The 16922-nt window shown below is 50.2% G+C and overlaps 1 protein-coding gene across 1 annotated transcript in view; it reads left to right on the top strand.

Moving 5' to 3' along the window:
* The first annotated feature begins 1564 nt into the window (after window positions 1-1564).
* Window positions 1565-16922, top strand: part of LOC100232125 (hydrocephalus-inducing protein homolog) — a 46116-nt gene continuing 30758 nt past the window's right edge. Inside the window, exons 1-15 of the mRNA XM_072934527.1 lie at window positions 1565-1670; window positions 2409-2641; window positions 3461-3561; window positions 3930-4065; window positions 4503-4667; window positions 5593-5745; window positions 7570-7808; window positions 8855-9107; window positions 9721-9864; window positions 11211-11351; window positions 11835-12151; window positions 13864-14026; window positions 14518-14616; window positions 15317-15526; window positions 16382-16510. Coding sequence (XP_072790628.1) covers window positions 1565-1670; window positions 2409-2641; window positions 3461-3561; window positions 3930-4065; window positions 4503-4667; window positions 5593-5745; window positions 7570-7808; window positions 8855-9107; window positions 9721-9864; window positions 11211-11351; window positions 11835-12151; window positions 13864-14026; window positions 14518-14616; window positions 15317-15526; window positions 16382-16510 — 2589 coding nt within the window. The remainder of the gene's footprint in view (window positions 1671-2408; window positions 2642-3460; window positions 3562-3929; window positions 4066-4502; window positions 4668-5592; window positions 5746-7569; window positions 7809-8854; window positions 9108-9720; window positions 9865-11210; window positions 11352-11834; window positions 12152-13863; window positions 14027-14517; window positions 14617-15316; window positions 15527-16381; window positions 16511-16922) is intronic.

Below are 16922 nucleotides of genomic sequence, written 5' to 3'. Positions count from 1 at the left end.
GCAGGAGGAGCTGTGGGCTCTGGCAGGGCAGTGATCCCCTCCCAGCGGGCGGAAGGAAGGAAGGAAATGGGAAATGCTCCTTTGCAAACTCACGGGCAGAGGGGATCTCGGCACTGCCCAGCAGCAGCAGGCAGGAACGGGGAAGGCAGGCAGGCTGGATCCCAGTGCTGAGCCGCAGCCCAGGGCAGTCCCGGGGCCAAGCACACAACCTCCCGCAGCAGCAGCAGCACCTTCGATCCCGAGCGGGAGGAGGGGAAGCTCCGCTCCCTGCCGAACCTCAGGTCCGGCCTCACAGCCGCCCACGGCATCACACAACTCCAAAATCCCCGAATGGAGAAGCCCACCCCAGGAGCCAAAACCCCCCAAAACCCCCATCCCCCTTCCCAGCCCAAGGGGAACATTCACTAAGAAGCCTAAACCCATAACAATGAAGTTCGTTAACATTTTAAGAAAAGTAATTGCTTTTCCTGAGCTGCTTCTTCCTCACCCTGCATCACCACAGAGGCACTTGTCAAGTTGCCTTTTGAATAAATGAAACAAGAAAGGCAACAGGTAGAAATATGGTTCTGAAACAGGAGATTCATCCTGCTTAGTCCGATTTCATTCCTAAGGTCTCTTCAGCTGAAGGCAGCTGTTGTATCTTTGCTTCTTTTAAACTGTTGATTGCTGTCTGCATGTGGTGTCTCATTTGAGGTTTTGACATCTGTGTTTGCCCTTTTTGTGCCTCTCTTGCCTCCCTGCTGGAGTCACTGCTGGAGCTGGCAGTGGTCACTGTTGATGGGCACAGAGAAGCTTTGGGCTGTACCTGCAGTTGTTGTTTCTCCCCATCTGTGTTCCAATGACTCTGGGTGAGCAGGCCCAGGGAGAAGCCTCCTCCCCACAGGGCTGGCCAGCCCAGCCAGATGTCCACTGCAGAGCAGGTTGTGGCTGCTGTCCAGGCTCTGCAGGACATCCCCACCGTGCCTGGCTGGATCTGACTTTCTGTATGGAATGCAAATCTCAGAGCTAGAGTGGGGTAAGCCCTTGCAGGCAGCAATCACAGTGAGCAGCACAGGTGTGATGTCCCCGTTTGTTGGGTGAGGTGGATGGTTCCTAATTGCTAATCTCAAAGCAAGGCTCGGGTTTGCCTCCAGCTGAGTGGGCTCTGAGCTGTCAAGTGCTCAGTCTGTTTGGCCCAAACCAAGAGCTGCCTTAAGGATCCTGCAGAGGAAAACTGCATTAGGGTGCTTTGCATCACATTCTAGTTCCTGACTGCATCCTCACTTTGTTTTGCTGTAGCTTCTTCTCAATGACGACTCACTATTTATAGATCTTGAAAAGGGTGGGAGTGTTGGCAGCCGTAACAGGGAATTTTACAGCCTGAATTCTCAGAGTAAATGCTCGGTCTGGGTGCACACTCACCACTGAGAAATAACTAATGCTGATTTGGGGCAGGTGAGGGAGCTCCGCTGCCACGTTCCCTCCAGAAAGGTGATCAATCCTGGCTGGCTCTAGCTCCGGAGGGAGCGAGCAGGTTCCCCGAGCCCTCCTCTGGGCCAACGTCGGGGGCTTCAGAGAGCTCGGGATGGGGTCTTGGTGCCTGGGCGAAAGGCGGCAAAAACCACACGCGGACAGAGATGACAGGAAGCGTCCTTCTCCGGGGGCAACAGATCCTTTTATTCTCCCTCAGGGTGAGGGGAAGGCGAACCAGAATCCTAACACACAGCACTATGCCAGCCGAAGAAGGCAATGGGACAGAGCTTTGCAAGGGATTATATAGGGCAGGAGGTGGGGAAAACTTGGACCAATGGGAGAGGGTTGTGGGTGGCTCCCTGGGGAGGGGTCTGGAGAGAGGGGCCAATGGGGTAAGAGAATGGGAGGGGCCCTGAACCTTCACCCAATCACCCGACGCCCTGTCTGGAAGGTTCTGGATGTCAGGGTGGGGTGCCAGATGATTGGCAGGGCTCCTGGGAGGGGATAAGGGGGTGGTTTGGTGGGGTGATTGGGAGTGGCTTGGTGATGGACAAGGTTGGAAGGCCGGGAAGGGATGGGCAGCACGAACTGGGAAGAGGGGAGGAGGGTACATAGAACATACCATATATAAAATTTGAACATAAACAGAGAGAACTGACCTGTACAACCAAAACGCAACTAGAACATAAAATAACACAACTCCACACTCCTCCCCATCACAAAGAGAGAGGCTTGCAGTGTTCAGCAGGGCTAAGAGTCGGCATTTTCAAGGCTGCAGTCTGGAATCAGTGTCAAAGGGAACTAAGTGATGATCAATTCCTCCTGCAGCTGCTCGGTGAGCTGTAGTTCAGGCAATATAGAGCTAAACTCCAGTGACACTTTCATCCTACCAGGATATTCACACCAGGAGTTATGCCATAATTGGTGCCTAAATGGATATTTGTGTCCTTTCCTAGGCTTTCCCTACACCCAGAGCTGTCACCTGACTAACACCTCCCCGGTGCCCGTGACGTTCAAGCTCCACATGTCGGACGATGGCATGCAGCCTGCTGTGAATGTCTTTGATCAGATACGCAGCAACAGTGACCCGTCCTGGACGGAGGGAATTCATTTTTATGTGGAGCCAAGGGAGTTTACAATCAATCCCAGCCAAGGAACCATCCTCCCCCAGGGACATCAGGATATCGAGGTATGGGAAGAGCCCAGCCACAGACGCTTCAGTACCAGGGCTGAAGCTTCCCTGGAGTGTGGGAGGGCTTTAGCTCTGGTGCCAGCTTTGAGCACTTGGAGCCCTGTGTGAGTGAGAGATCTGCACTGGTGAGAAGCCTCTGCTAGCTGGCTTCCTTGGGATGTTCCTCAAGGAGCACTGTGTTGTTTCCAAAATCACAAGCTGAGATCACATACCATATGGTCAAGTACTGAAGCCATTCTTGTGTTTTGAGAGAGATTTCTTTGACTGCAAGTGGGCAGAGGAAGGATGAGGACAGAAGGTGGCTGTTAGAGGGATGTCATTGTATAACGCAGTTAGCTTTTCTTCTTGGTCTCATTTCCCCTGTCCTGGGGAGGAGAATGATTTGTGTTCACTGCAGGGTTCTCCAGTGGAGACAAAAAACTGCAGCCATGAACTGCCCAGCACCTGCTGGGCCCCACTTTGCCCTCAGCTTCCTGCTGTAAAGCTGAACTCATTCTGTTCATGTCAGATTTCCTCTGCATTTATGTCACTGCACTCAGATGAAAAATTGGCCCCTTATTTTGAATACAGTGGGGCATAGAGCTTTAGTCTAATGTTTTAACGTAGCTGACGTATGCCCTGATAGTAAGGTGTGTTTATCAAATCTGGTATTGCCAGAAGGCTTTTGTTGCTCTGAGACTGTGCTCTACACATGAACCAGCAGAAGAATTAAGGCAAAATCTACCCTTTCCTTACCATGAAACAAGAGCTGGAGGATATAACACGTGGGTAATGAGCTTTTGTAAGGAAGAATTTGCTGCTCTTCTCTTCCACCAGGTGACCCTGCATTCCAACACAGTGATGGAATTCTATCGGAAAATGCTGGTGGACCTGGAGGGTTATGGCGAGGGAGTGGAATCACTGGTCGTCACAGCCAGGTACCAGCCCTTCCCTGGCCTCCCCCAGCCGCTGCCTTGCGCAGGGTTTGCTGGCTGCAGCTCCCAAGGAGAAGTGCTGTCTAATGACCTCATGTTGTGCCCAGCTGGACATGAGAACAGCAGTGCTTGGACAGCAGCCTGTGGGGAAAAGCACCCTGCTCACAGCCCAGCATGGTCCTGGGCCCTTTTCTAAAGGGACCAGGAATGATAAAATTTATTGGCCTCGGTTTTGGTGCTTGAGCTGTCGGGCTGTTAAATGTCTATTTGACAGTGACAAATGTGTTATGCTCCATTTCACAATCTTTGGGGGTAAACATTCTCCATTCTCTCAGTATCTCTGATTCCCCTGGGGTCATCTCTTTGCCCAGGTGTCTGGTTCCTAAGCTGCAAGTGTCCCACCAAATCCTGCCGTACGATGAGTATGAGCTGAAGGTGCCATTTGAGAGGAAGTTGGTCATTGGGAATCCCACCGACCTTCCTGGCTGCTACGGGCTTATTCCCCAGGTTTGACATCACATCCACCTCCTCCTCTCAAATATTATTGAGGAAATTATTAGGGGGAAAAGGGTTTGGATAAGACCTTGCTGGTTTCTGTTCAGTCTTAAAGATCTGCTGAGAACAGCATCCTAGCTGAATGTAAACTTTAGGAGGCAGTTTAACCTCCTGAGGAAACAGTTCATGTTCTAGTCTTCAGGGTGTTTTCTTGTGGGAGATCTTAGAGGGTTGTGAAAATCTGCTGCATCCACAGACACCAGTGCCCGTGCTGGCAGCCTCCTTGCAGGACCCCCTGAGAATGCTAAGCCTACAATTCTTGCATCTTGTTTGTGCCTTTTACCTTTGTCCTGGGGATTTTTAAAAGTGTGTGTAAATTGCTGTTGCGCTGGAGTCTAAAATTTCTTCAGAGGTCCCTCTGAAGCTGCATTTGATTCTGTCCCTTCCAGGAACGCAAGGAGGACTCTCCTGTGTTCTACTCCAGCCCCAAACCCTGTGGGATTGTCCAGCCTCACAGCATTGCAGAGATTCCAGTTACAATTGAAGTCCAAACACTGGGCAAGCATCACACCGACGTTTTTATCGGCGTGTTTGGGGATGAGAGAAACCCACTGGTGAGTGCAAGGGGAGATGTGTGCCTTTGTGCAACTGCTCCTGGAAGGGTGCAAGGATACAGGGATTCTCCTGGGGAAAACAGGCACAGGCTGCTGAGGAGACGGACAGGAGGGATGGGTGGCACAAACAGTTCATGCCTTAGAGGTGGTAATCTCAGTGTCTGACATAGAAGGTAGTTCATCTAAGCAGGAATCGAGGATTATTTTATTTAATTGTTCTTTAAAATGCTATTAACTTTGGAAACATCTGTTTTTAAATGTCATCTCTCTGAGCACAAAAGAGGATGTCAGAAGACTTCTGGGAACCTTGAGGTTTCTGTAAAAGAAAGGAAAGCTGGCATTTGAAGAGTGGTTGCAAGGATTTAAACTTATATTAAAACATAAGGAAATGACAATGCCAAATTCCCTGGATGGCACCAAACATCTGAACCTGGGCCATTGTGGCACTGCATGTAAATCAGTCAACAGGAAGGACAGGCAATGCAGGCTGTGCCAGGGAGCCTGAAGTTTGACAAAACAGTTTCTTTCAACTATCAGGCTGCTTGCCTTAAAGAGGAGGGTGTCTCCCCACCAGAATAACCAGTTGTTTAACTGTCAGCCTGGTCTTAACTAGAGATTTCTTGCAAAGCTTTTACCTTTGGGCCAATAGTTTGTAGTTTGAAAGTTTCTTGTACCTTAATCCTTTTTAATTTGGAGGTGAATATGTAATTTTCTTTTTCCCCAAAAGCCCAGCATTTCAGCTGGCAATTGGTAGCTGTCCCTAAAGAAATAACTTGAGCATGATTGAGCTGTTTAAGCTTTTCTAGGTTTCCCTGTTGTGATTTGTTTTGTGGGTTTGTTTTTTGTTTGTTTTTTTTTTTTTTTTTGGTTGGTTGGTTGTTGTTTTGGTTTTTTTTTAATCTTTCTTGCCTGTTTCCTGGAACAGAGAATAGAATTTTGGAGCTCTGGATGCCTGGGAAAGATCTACCTAAGTCCAAGGCTGATAGACTTTGGCATGCTCCCAGTACTACAGCCTACTCCACGAAGTTTTACCCTCTTCAACAAAGGTTTTACCCCTATAGACTTCAGGATGGAGATTGTAAGTATCTGTGGGGCTGTTTTCCAGGGAAATTGACTGGTCAGTAGCTGCCATGACTTGGTTTTTATATGCAAGATTTCCATATAGCCTTGTGTGAGAGGAGGCAAGATGCTCCAATATTCCATCTGAGTGAGGCAAGAGGAACCTGGCTCTGGAGTGGTGTTAGCTGGGGCACCCCTCAGTGAAGCCAGGTGCAGAGATGTTGGAGCAGAAATTAGTCTGGATTGTGTTGACAGGTTCTCCCTTAATTTTATCTTTTGTCTTTAGCTGTGAGTGTCACATTTTTGGAGCTCTGAGATGGAGAGGAACCTGTGGTTCTTTGCTCCCCAGAGAACGTGGATTTCCCTATGGTTTCCCTGCTCCATCTGCATTTGCTTTGTGCCAGACTGCTGTTCACAGTAGAGAAGAGGGTGTGGGGTCTGTCCTCAGACTGCTCGTGGGGAGGCAATTTTCACACCTCCTGTGGGTCAGGCCAGCTGGGCTGTCCACACAAAGACGTGTGGGGGCTGTGCACCCCCGCAGCCTGTGATCTCTGTGCCATTGAAGAGCATCTTTGGGCACCAGCTGCAGAGAAAGGCAGTTTAATATTGGAGGCTGCACAGGGCAGAAGGAGCTGGGGCTGCTCCCCTGGCAGGGGGAGCAGGGCTGGTGCAGCCAGGAGGGGCCTGGGGCTGGGTGGGATGTCTGCTGGAGGGGGAGATCTGTGAGAGGCTTGAGGTTTGTTCTTCTTCATGCTGGGTGTGTTGGACTTGTGAGGTTGGTTAAAACCTGATACTAAGGACTTGTTTGTGGCTGTGGGTAAAGCATCAGGCCGTGAGGGAGAGTCCAGCCACAGCCTCCTGGGCCAAGGAAGAGGGGCATGAATTTTCTTCTTGCTGCTATTCCCGCTGTTTGGGTGATAAATGTTACCCTAAAATGAGGGGGTTTTTCCAGGGCAACTTTCCCTGACTCCACAATGGAATTCTGCTTCTGGCCTCTGCAGGGAGCAATGCACCTTGGCTGGGTGGTCGTGGTGTGTAAAGGATGGGTTTCACATGCTCCTGCCAGGGCCGGACCTGCAGAGCTGTGTCTGTACAGCAGTGCTGGTGCAAGGCCTTTCCTCCCTCCCTGGGGCAGCTTCCAGCTCTCTTGCCCAATCCATGAAGTCCATGAGAAACCAGGTGACAGGAGTTCTTGGGAAGCGTGGGCTATGCCCACAGAGCACATGTTGTCCAGTTTTCTTTCTGCTTCCTGCTTTCCTGCTCTGCTCTAACATTTGGAGGTGACTTTTCCAAAGCAGAGGGCACTGGGGCACCTCTCTATAGCTGATGATTGGTGGGAAGTGAGGGCTTCAGTCCGGTAGGGGATGTTGAGAAGCACTGATGGCCCCTTGGGAAAGAATAGTTTGGTGTTGGGGTTTTGCACAACTGGTCTTGCAGAGATATTCTTCAGGGTCTCAGCAGTATCCTCCAGCCATGTGGTTTCTGGAGTGGGATTTGAGCAGTCATGGACTTCCTCTGGCCTTGAGCCTTTGTGAGAAGCCAGGAGAGAGAAAGCAGCTTTCCTTGGCACACACTCCAGAGAAAGACTGAGGAAAGAACACTCTCCTGAGGATAAGTGTCCCTCGGGTTGGGCAAAACTGGGTTAATTGTGTGAGTCTGTTAAAGGAGGGGAAAATGCAGGTTATATGAGCTCTACTCTTGCCCAGTACTGTAGCTTAACTTTAGGGAAATTAAGCCTTTAGGATGTTTGCCCTCCCCTCTTTAGTCTTTCCTTCTCTTATATCCCACAAGACACCAGGGTGTATGGCTCCCATCCTAAATGTGTATTGTGCTTGTCTTACAGATTAACAGACCCGACTGCTTTGCCATTGAACCCAGCGCAGGAGTGATCCCCGCTAGGGCTGAGCTGCCTGTGACTGTCACAGCAACCCTGGATGACACTGAGTGTTTTGATGATGTTGTCCATCTGTTCATTGGGAACAGCTATTGGGCCGAATGTAGGCTGATGGCTTTGGGCACTGGCACTGCAATTGCCATAGACAAACCGTTTGCCCCAGAGCTCAACCTGGGATACCAGTTCAGGTAGGAGATCTCTCCACTCCCGCCTCTCCTCCTCTCTCAACAAGGAGCAGTTTTGCTGTAGTCCTTCTGGCAAGATCTTCAGTGTTCAAAGCCCTGACTCCTTCCCTGAAGGCAGATATTCCTTTAGAAACATGTGATGGCCAGTTGAGAGTTGTTAGACACCCTCAAAAGCCACTGACAGGGAAACCAGTTGCTAAATTGCCACTGAATTGTCTTTATATTGATGTCCTCATTTGATGAAGTAATGCTCAAGTGATGATGGCAGACTCCCCCAGAACAATAGGTTCCTGAAATGGTGCCCGGATGAGGTGGTCCCTCTGTGTGGTTGAGGGACCAAGGGAAGATGGCATCACACCTTTCCCTTCCAAAATGGCATTCAGGGGCCTCGGGAAAAAAGAGACAGGAGGGAGACAATCTCCACCGGGAAAGCAGGAACCCACAGAGCAGTTCCAGAGGCAGAGCTGCCAGCAGAGTTTGCAAAGTTCACTTCCAAACAGTTTCTAATTGCAAAATGAAGTTTCTACCAATGACTACCAGTGCAAAGCCAAGGCTGCTATGAACAAGAGAGGCCCTGCTGCCCTGGTTTCCTCTCCTGGAGCAGGCAGACAGTTTTTACCAGCTTGCTGGGGTCATCCAGAAACTGCCTCTGAGCCGGCTTTTAGAAATGCCTGCAATCATACCCCCACACACAAAGTCCCCAAGTGCAGGATCTCAAAGATTCAGTTACAGTTTTGGGCACAGATTAATACAAAATACAGCAACAGTATGAATCACCCCAGAACAAACATTTTGGAGGAAAACACTATGCCCTGTCAGCCTCACCTGGAAAATGCTACATTACCATTATAAACATATTTCCCTTTGCAATAGTGACATCCTAAGGGCAGCTTATCAGACACTATTTCTGGTCCATGTTAAGAGCTGTAAATGAAGACCTTTTCCAAGCTATTAACACCTCAGGTTGCTCACTGGGGGCAATCTGATGACCAGGGAAATAGCTACTCCCTCCTGCCTTCTATAATTTTCCATCCTGCCTTCTATTCTAGCCTCGTTCCCTGTATTCGTCAGTTCAAACTAACAAATAGGGGCCCCTATTTCCATTGGCTCATCTGGAGCGTGGGATGCTACAGCCCACCTGAGGAGGAGGGCCAGAGTGTCTCAGCCCTCAGGAGCCGCAAAGATGATTCCCAGAGCCCCAAACGTGCCACCCCTGTGTTTGGGCTGGAGCCACGGTCAATGAAACTGCAGCCAGGCGAGTCTGTGGACATGGTGCTGCGAGGCTTCTCCGACGTCACACAGGTGAGGTGCCCGCCACGGGCTGAGCCTGGGGAACCATCAGATCCCCTCCCCTGGGCTTGCTCCACAGTCCCTTGACATTTGCCTGGGGAATTGAGCAGGGGCCTTCACAAAACTGGTTTAAGACCATATGTTTCTGTGGCAGCACCAGCTGCTTTCCTTGCTGGCCACCCCCAGACCAGGTAAGGCTTTATTGTGATTCCACAGCTACCAAAACCCAGTGCTGATCCCAAAGTAGGGGTGGAAGGAAATACTGCTCTTTTGGGGCAAGCATGCTTAGTCAGCAAAGAAAGGCAGAGAAATAAGTTACACTTAGAGTAGGCGCCCAAAAAGAAAGTGAATTAAACAAGTGCCAAGTGCTTTATCTGGGGTAAGCATGGAGTAAAACAAAAGCCATGTGAAGGGAGGGAGTTTCTCACAAGTGCCTTTTGTGGTTATTGGGGTGCAGTGTATAGACAATTGAGCACAGAATAAATAAGCTGCATCACAGGAAGAAAAAGGGGCAGTGACTGTAGGTGTGGCAGGAATAGGGCCTGTGGTGGGTGCTGAGCTAATGCACAGCATCTTCTGGATGTCCTGCCACCACCCACTGGTGACATGTGACTCTTGCATGCAGGAGGTGCAGGATTATGTGGTTTGTGAAGCTCTCATTGGGGAAAGAAGAATGACAGAGAAGATAATAGAAACGATCATTACCTGTGAGTTCATTCACCCCTCTGTAGAAGTATCAGCCAGACAATTCTCTTTCCGGGTGGAGAAGGTAAGTCTCTGGATTGCATTCTGGCATTTAACAGCATGGCTGAGGGGAGTGTGTGCTTGTGCTAAAGCCCCTCTTTACCCTTCCCGAGGCACTCTGTAAAGTGAGTGAAGATGCTTTTAGAGATGAGACTGGTATTTGACTTCCCCAAAATAAGATTGCAGTTACAGCTGCACTGCCAAGGGGGATCGTGGCCACTTCCAGAGAATTGCCAGTTTCTCTGCTCACTGTAAAGGGAGGCTTTTGAGGATCCTCCAAGGCACAGTGATGTCTGTACACTGATGCTGTAGGGAAGCTGGGAAAAAGGGAGAGTCCTGTGAATTCCTCAGGCTGACAGGGAAAAATCCATCATCTCCTGTGTCTCTTTGCCTTCTCTGCTGTTGGCATGGATGCTTTATGGTATAACTGTATGATACAGCTCTGTGCATTTCCCTAAGCCTCACCTGCTTCAAAGGACCTCCAGACATCCTGCAGCTGCAGTGATGATAACACTGAGGCAGAGCAGGTGCCCTTTAGTCTCTGGATCCCAACTCCAGCATCATCTTTCTGTCTCCTGCAAGTTGTCTGAAAAAGAGAAGATGGTTCATGATTTGGTTTCTGTAGTTTCAGGCCTCTCCTCTGGTTCCCAGGCTTCCACTGAAGTACAGAATCCCCCCTGGAACAGGCAGTTCAGATGTAATTTAGAAGCTTTTCTGCTGTCCCTGATTCTGCCTGGGTTCTGCTCGATGCTACACACACAAACTGCTTTATGGCATACTATGGCACAGCACCTGTTTGATATCAGCACATCCAGAACTAGTTTCCCAAAGTCTCTGGTTTCTCTAAACCATGCAGGAAGCCCAGCACAATGCACAGACAGGAAGGAAGAGGCTGGGCTGATCATAGCCTTGAACCACAGATACCCTGTCCCTGTATAAGGGGCTGCAGGGGACATGCTGCAGACAAACTGCTTTTTGAGGCTGCTAGAGACAGTAAGGTTGTTAGAAGTGACTGTATGTGAGTGAAGACCATCTAGTGCTGTTCTGCCCTATAGAGAGACAAAACTGGAGACAAATGGTCTGGATTCACTTTCTGCTTTAGATCTTGTTCAAGCAGCTGCCTTCTCTCAGGGGCCAATTCCCTCATCTGTATGTGGGTGTGTTTCCCTGTCCCCCAGAGGATGCTGTAGTTTCTAAAGATGAGAAGCATCTGCTATAAAGAAAAACCTCCTGGAAGGAAGGGTAGAAACAAATAGAAAGGGTAAATAGAAATGTATGCACTTCTGGGGCTGAAACTTGTGAGATGCAGCAGAAGCAGGAGGAGGTCTGTGGCTGGTTGAGGCTGTTTTTCCTTGTCTCCTGTTTCCATAGAAACCCAGTGATGTCCTGACGCTGCAGTACCAGCCTTTGGCTTTAAAAAACACCTGCCTGCTGCCACTGGACCTTATGCTGGATGTGGAGCAGCCGTTCCTGGTCTGTGATGAGGACCAGCAGCCCCTCCCAGATGGCCAGGTGAGCAGCCCTGGACTCCTGCAGTGGGGTCTGAAGAGGGGGGATGTGGTGGTGCCTTTCTGTTGGGAGCTCCTTGAGTCAAGAAGTTCATTCTGCAGCATCAGCAATGGGCTGGCCTGTGCTGCATCAGCCAAGCTGCTGAAGGAATCAAAATCTTACCTAAATTAAGAAGATCCATCCTGGCTTTAAGGCACAGGGAGAAGGGAACAGGCAACTGGGTCTGGGCAAGCCATGCAGTAGAGATGTCTCCTGGAAAGCATGCCAGCTCTGCAGCAGCCACCCCCTTGTATTGGGGCTGAGCACAGAAATGGCCTGAGGGAATCCTGGACTAGACTGTGGTGCCTACAGAGCCCTGCTGTAAAGAAATGAACCATGAACTGAGAAGCCCAAGCTGGGGTCACACTTTGAGCATTTGCTGTTTCATGCTGTCAGACCTTGGGACATCATCCCACAGGTGATTAATTACTGTTCGTGTCCTTGCAGCCCGTGACAGTGGATGTAGGGGAGACCTGTCATCTCTACATCGCGTTTGACCCAGCTTATGAACTGGATTTTAAGAGCTGGAAAAAAGAGAAGGTTCTGAAGATAGACATGGTCAGGGGCCATCCTTTTGTGGAGCATATCACCCTTCGGGGAGAAGTCCACTTCCCAAATCTCCAAATCCAGCCCAGCACCCTGGAGTTTGGCTGCATCGCGGCTGGCACTGAAGAAGTGCGTTCTCTGGAGATCACCAACTGCAGCCCATTTCCTGTAAAGTACCACTGGTCATTCCATCCCGACAGCCAGGTGAACAAGTTGAGGTATGTGCACCTTTGCCCCTGCTTGAAGCTCTTCTTGCTGGTGTCCTGTTTGTACTTGGCAAAGAAAAAAAGCTGTCAAAACCCACAATTCCTATAAAGATCTGTAGGGATGGTATGTTTATTACACTGCTGGATGTGTGTGGGGGATCATTCCACTTCAAAGGACATGCATCCCCTGAGGACTCCAGATCCTTTTTATTACCCTTTACTAATTTAAATATGCATATAATTTTATAATAAGTTCATGCATATTCATTCTGTTGATTTTGCATTACACATACAGCTAGTTACACTTGTACCTAGATTTTTGCCAGAAAGTACAGAAAGAACTCCTGGGTCACTCTGCCCTGTCTGTTTCAAGGAGTCTCTCTTATCTCTTATCTCTTATCTCTTCAGCTTGGAAATTTGCATTCTTTCTCCTCAGCTGGGGCAGTTTTACTAGTGCTGCAAAGTTACCAGACTAAACAGCATATTTAATTTATGCTAGCAAGCTCAAAGTGGCACATTTCACTTAAATCTAAATGGATTTCTACTCTGTTAAATTTTTACTCTGTCTCATGGCCTAGGATCTGGCAAATAACACCGACCAGCCATGGTCAGGCTGGATGCTCAGGGAATAGGTTTTCCAGCAGTTTGGTGCTGCGTAGCCCCCATAGGGATTTCCCCTGGGAAGGAAAGCTGGGCTGAAAGCTGCTTTCACAGACCTCTATGGCCTGAGGCAATGTCCACCTTGATGAAAGGCTCCTAGTGCCAGCTCCCACAGTACTGCTGGGTTCTGTTCTGCTTGGCATCAGGACTTCCTCATCAAATCATCTCCTATCCCTGCCTCCCAGAGAGTTTCTACTTTAGAGGGAAAAATGTCATTGTCTGGTCACCATGGTCCTGGGAAGTTGCCTCAAACCATTCTTTAAAATTAAAGACAGTAGATTAGATGAATAGGGATCTCTTGGGGGCTATGATGAGAGAGCCCCTCATCCAGAAATGAAACCCAGCCTTAGGTAACAAGCTACAAAGCTAAAGGCAGTGATTCTTTGGGGAGCAGGTCATTACAGGCCCTGAATGCCTGTCTGGGGATGGAGCATCCAGGTCATGTTTGACTGTGTGGGAGCACTTGCAGCTCAGCAGGGTGACAGGCAGGCACGGCTTGACTGTGTCCCTCACATGGCATTAGAAACACAAACAGATTTACCCTGAGCACCGACTTCAATTTAAAATGGGGAATGCAACCTGAGTCCCCTGGGAGTGTTGGAAAATGTCAGCCAACCCCCCAGCAGCGTCAGGGAAACATTCCTGATAAATACCTGGTGGAGCTGCTGCAGAGTTTCTGGCGCTGGGCACTGGGGGAGTTGTGCTGGCTCATCACTGGCTGAGTCTGCCCCTTGGTGCCTCAAATCTCACCTTTTTGCTTTCCTTCTCTGTCTTTTCCTCTCCCACTGTAGTTTTTGCATCCCCACAAGCTGTTAATCCCTGTCCTCTGTAGTTGCTCAATGCAAGCAGTTGCAGCTGCTGCACTGCTGCTCCCTCAATGTCATCCCTGGGCTGCCTTTAGAACAGACCTGCTCCAGCCTGGATTAGGAAGGGCTGGATCAAACCATTTCTCAGCTCAGTGTGCCAGCACCCACCCAGGGGCTGCATCCTGACCAGGAGCTGCTTGTGCAGGTGTCCCTCCCTCCTTACTGCAGGTCCGTGTTCATAGTTATGTTGTTTTCCAGAGATGAGCCTTACCCACCTAAATCCAAACCTGAACCACCAAAGATGAAGAGAACCTATTCGGCTCTTTTGGCATCTCAATGGAGAGACTTCAGGATTAAAAGGAAGGAGGCAGCCAGAGCCCTGAAAGAAGGGCAGGATTTAAAACCATCTATAGGAGAAGAGGTAGATTTTCTTGTACACCTACTGCTTGTGTTGTCTCCCCAGCCTGCCACCAACAAGTCATGCTCATGCTGACCTCCCTTTTTGCTGCCCTGCTGTCCTGTGCCCTGACAGTGGGCTGGACAGCAGGGCCAGTGGCTGGGTATGGGGTAAGTGGGAGGGAGAAGTAGGAGTTTTCCTTGGAGAAGCTCACTCAGATCCTACAGGCCTGTGTTGAGTGTGGGATTTTTTTGCCTTGTTTCCTTCACAATGTAAGATGAGGCTTTTATCTGCATCATCGTGGTAAGACCTCCAGCTTCCTTCCCAGAGCAAGCTGTGATGAGTCCTGATCTCCATGTACCCTTTTCCCAGCCCAGCCAGACTACCTGTTTCCAGGTGTCTGCTCTCACCCGAGAGCTGGTGTTGCACTGGTGGTCCTGAAGCTGTCTTACAAACTGAGATTTTGCAAAGTGGCTGTCTCTTCCTCCTAGCATAGAAAATGGCTTGTTTTTCAGGTGCCACCACAACCTCTTGAAGACCCTCACCTCCCACTAGAGTTGGAGGGATTCAGGTACTTCGTGGACATCCCATACACTCGCCTCGAAGTGGAGGAGGTAAGAGGGAATCTGTCTCACTTGCCCATTGCCAGCGTGGCAAGCAGGGCTGTAGCTCCCAGTCCCACTGGTGGCCCCCAGCACTGCCCACAGAGGGGCCTCACGTCCCTCCAGGCCCATACAAAGTGCTGCTGAACCAACTGGGTGTTGGCGGGGCCGTGCAGGACATGTTGTAGGGCTGCCCAAGGACGCTGTGCAGCACCTATGGAGGGCATTGCTCCCCCTGGAACTCATCAGGTGGTCCATAGGGAATTTTTGCAGGAGCTTTTGCTGTAGCACCTTGAGAAAGCAGCATTTAAAGCAGAGAGAGAGGGGAAGAACCTCAGGAGTCAGATGAGCTGGGCCGGAGTCCTCCACTCAGCTTCAACAGCCCTCATTCTGAGTCTCCTCCTTCTCTAAAAGCAATTCAGAAATGCTTTTTAAAGGCAAGTTGTGCATCAGAGAGAATTTCTACTGCCAGGAGACATCCCAGTTCACTGTAACGTAATGTATTAATTAATGGATTGATCCTTGAGTATGGGGGAAGATTTTCCCCATGGTCCCACCACTGGTCAGTGGCATGGATGCAGGATGAGATTAGGGTGATTCTGGCTGTGTTTGGGGAATAGGCCCCTCCAGGTACAGCTGTACTTTGCTCCAAGATGCTCTTCTGCATCCTTTTCCATGCTCAACACCTCAATCCCTCCTGTCTTCCATCCAGGCTTTCAGTATCCTGCCACTGTCAGGTGTGCTGCAGCCAGGAGAAAGCCAGCAGGTCTCCTTCACCTACTTTGGCCACCTCAACACCATCTCTGATGTCACAGCGCTGTGCCACGTGGAGGGAGGCCCCACCTACGAGGTGGTGGTGACCGGGGAGGTCTCACATCTCACCTACTCCCTGAGCCTCCAGGAGATCAACTGTGGCTCTCAGGTACCACACATATTCCCTGGCACAGCTCCTTGCTTGGCACCATGGCTAGCAGGTTCCTGCCCACCTCAATCCAGGGCTCCCTTCCCTTCCCAGCCTCTTTGTTGGCCCTGGGGCCTGGAAGTACAACCTTTGAGGGACACATCTGGCATCCAAGCTGGTTTAAAATGGCCATCTCCAACCCTCTCCAAAATGTTGGGGGTGCCTCTTTTTCAGGGTACCTAACACTGCCTCCTGGGGCAGGCAGGGTCCCAGGGGGGTGCTCTGAGGGGCATGTCCCTGAGACATCCTTCTGCTGATCCATGCCTAAAGCCTGACCTCCACGGAGATGCTCTTGTCTAAACCTCTTGCTTAATCCACACAACAGTCAAGGGAAGAAGTTGAGCTTCCAGTCACTACAGTTGGAGGGACTGTCCAGAATAATTCCCACTTCACTCTTTTCCAGTTGAAAGCCCACAGATATTTCCAGCTGCTGGCCCTATCTGCGTTGCCCTGTGTGACTCCCTTGTTGCATGTATGTTGCTTGCCAATACTTGCATGCAGGTGCCTTTTCTCCTGCAATGCCTCAGTGCTGTCTCTGTTTCTCCTGGCTGTTGGTGACCCCTCAGAGTGCAAAGGGCCTGTGTCCCCCGGTTCATTTATTGCTGGCCCTCACATGGTTGTTACCACACCGCTGTGTGCTGCCAGAGCTCCCTGGTCCTGTGCAGGTGCCCTGTGTCTGGGGGTTCCCAAGTGCCCTTATCTCCTCCCTGGTCCCTGCTCCCATGATGTGTCTGCTTCCAAGCCCAGGAGAGAGGAAAGGGATTCCCAGCAGCAGGCCTGGGTCTGTAACTTCCTGCTCCTGTGCCTTCTCTCCAGATGTTTAATGAAATTGGTCACAGCACGGTCACCCTGTGGAACACCAGTCAAATCAAATTCAACTGGGTGCTAAAGCCCAGCGCTGCAGACCGGCATCTGCCTGGTGTGTTTCTGGTCAACCCCACCACTGTAAGTAGCACAAGTGACTGACCCCAGCCCTGTGCCAGGTGGCCCAGGAGAGTGTTAAAGGGGAAAAAAAAGGGGAGGGGGTGGAAGGGGGAAAAAAGTCGGCGGGGAAAACCCCAAACACAGCCATGAGAGAGACAGGGCTGTAAGCAATTTCTGCTGGGGGCAGAGGAGGTCAAACAAAAGCTCTCCTGATCGACTCCCCCATGGCCTTGGCTGGTGGGTGGCTCTGCTGTCAGAGGCAGACAGCAGCAGGAGGCACAAGTGTGTTGGTCGCTGTGCTGTCCTGCTGTAAGGGGAGTAGAGGAGAATTCTTTTTGATCGATTTCTCAGACAAAAAAAAAAAAAGGCACAAAACCAGCAAGTATTGTATCTGAAAACTGTTTATTGATAAAGAAAGGGCATGGTCCTGACC

The sequence above is a fragment of the Taeniopygia guttata genome, chromosome 11 (genome assembly GCF_048771995.1).
Source record: "Taeniopygia guttata chromosome 11, bTaeGut7.mat, whole genome shotgun sequence".
NCBI lineage: Eukaryota > Metazoa > Chordata > Aves > Passeriformes > Estrildidae > Taeniopygia > Taeniopygia guttata.
The sequence above is the reverse complement of the archived record's forward strand: the minus strand, read 5'-3'. Positions and strand labels throughout refer to the sequence as shown.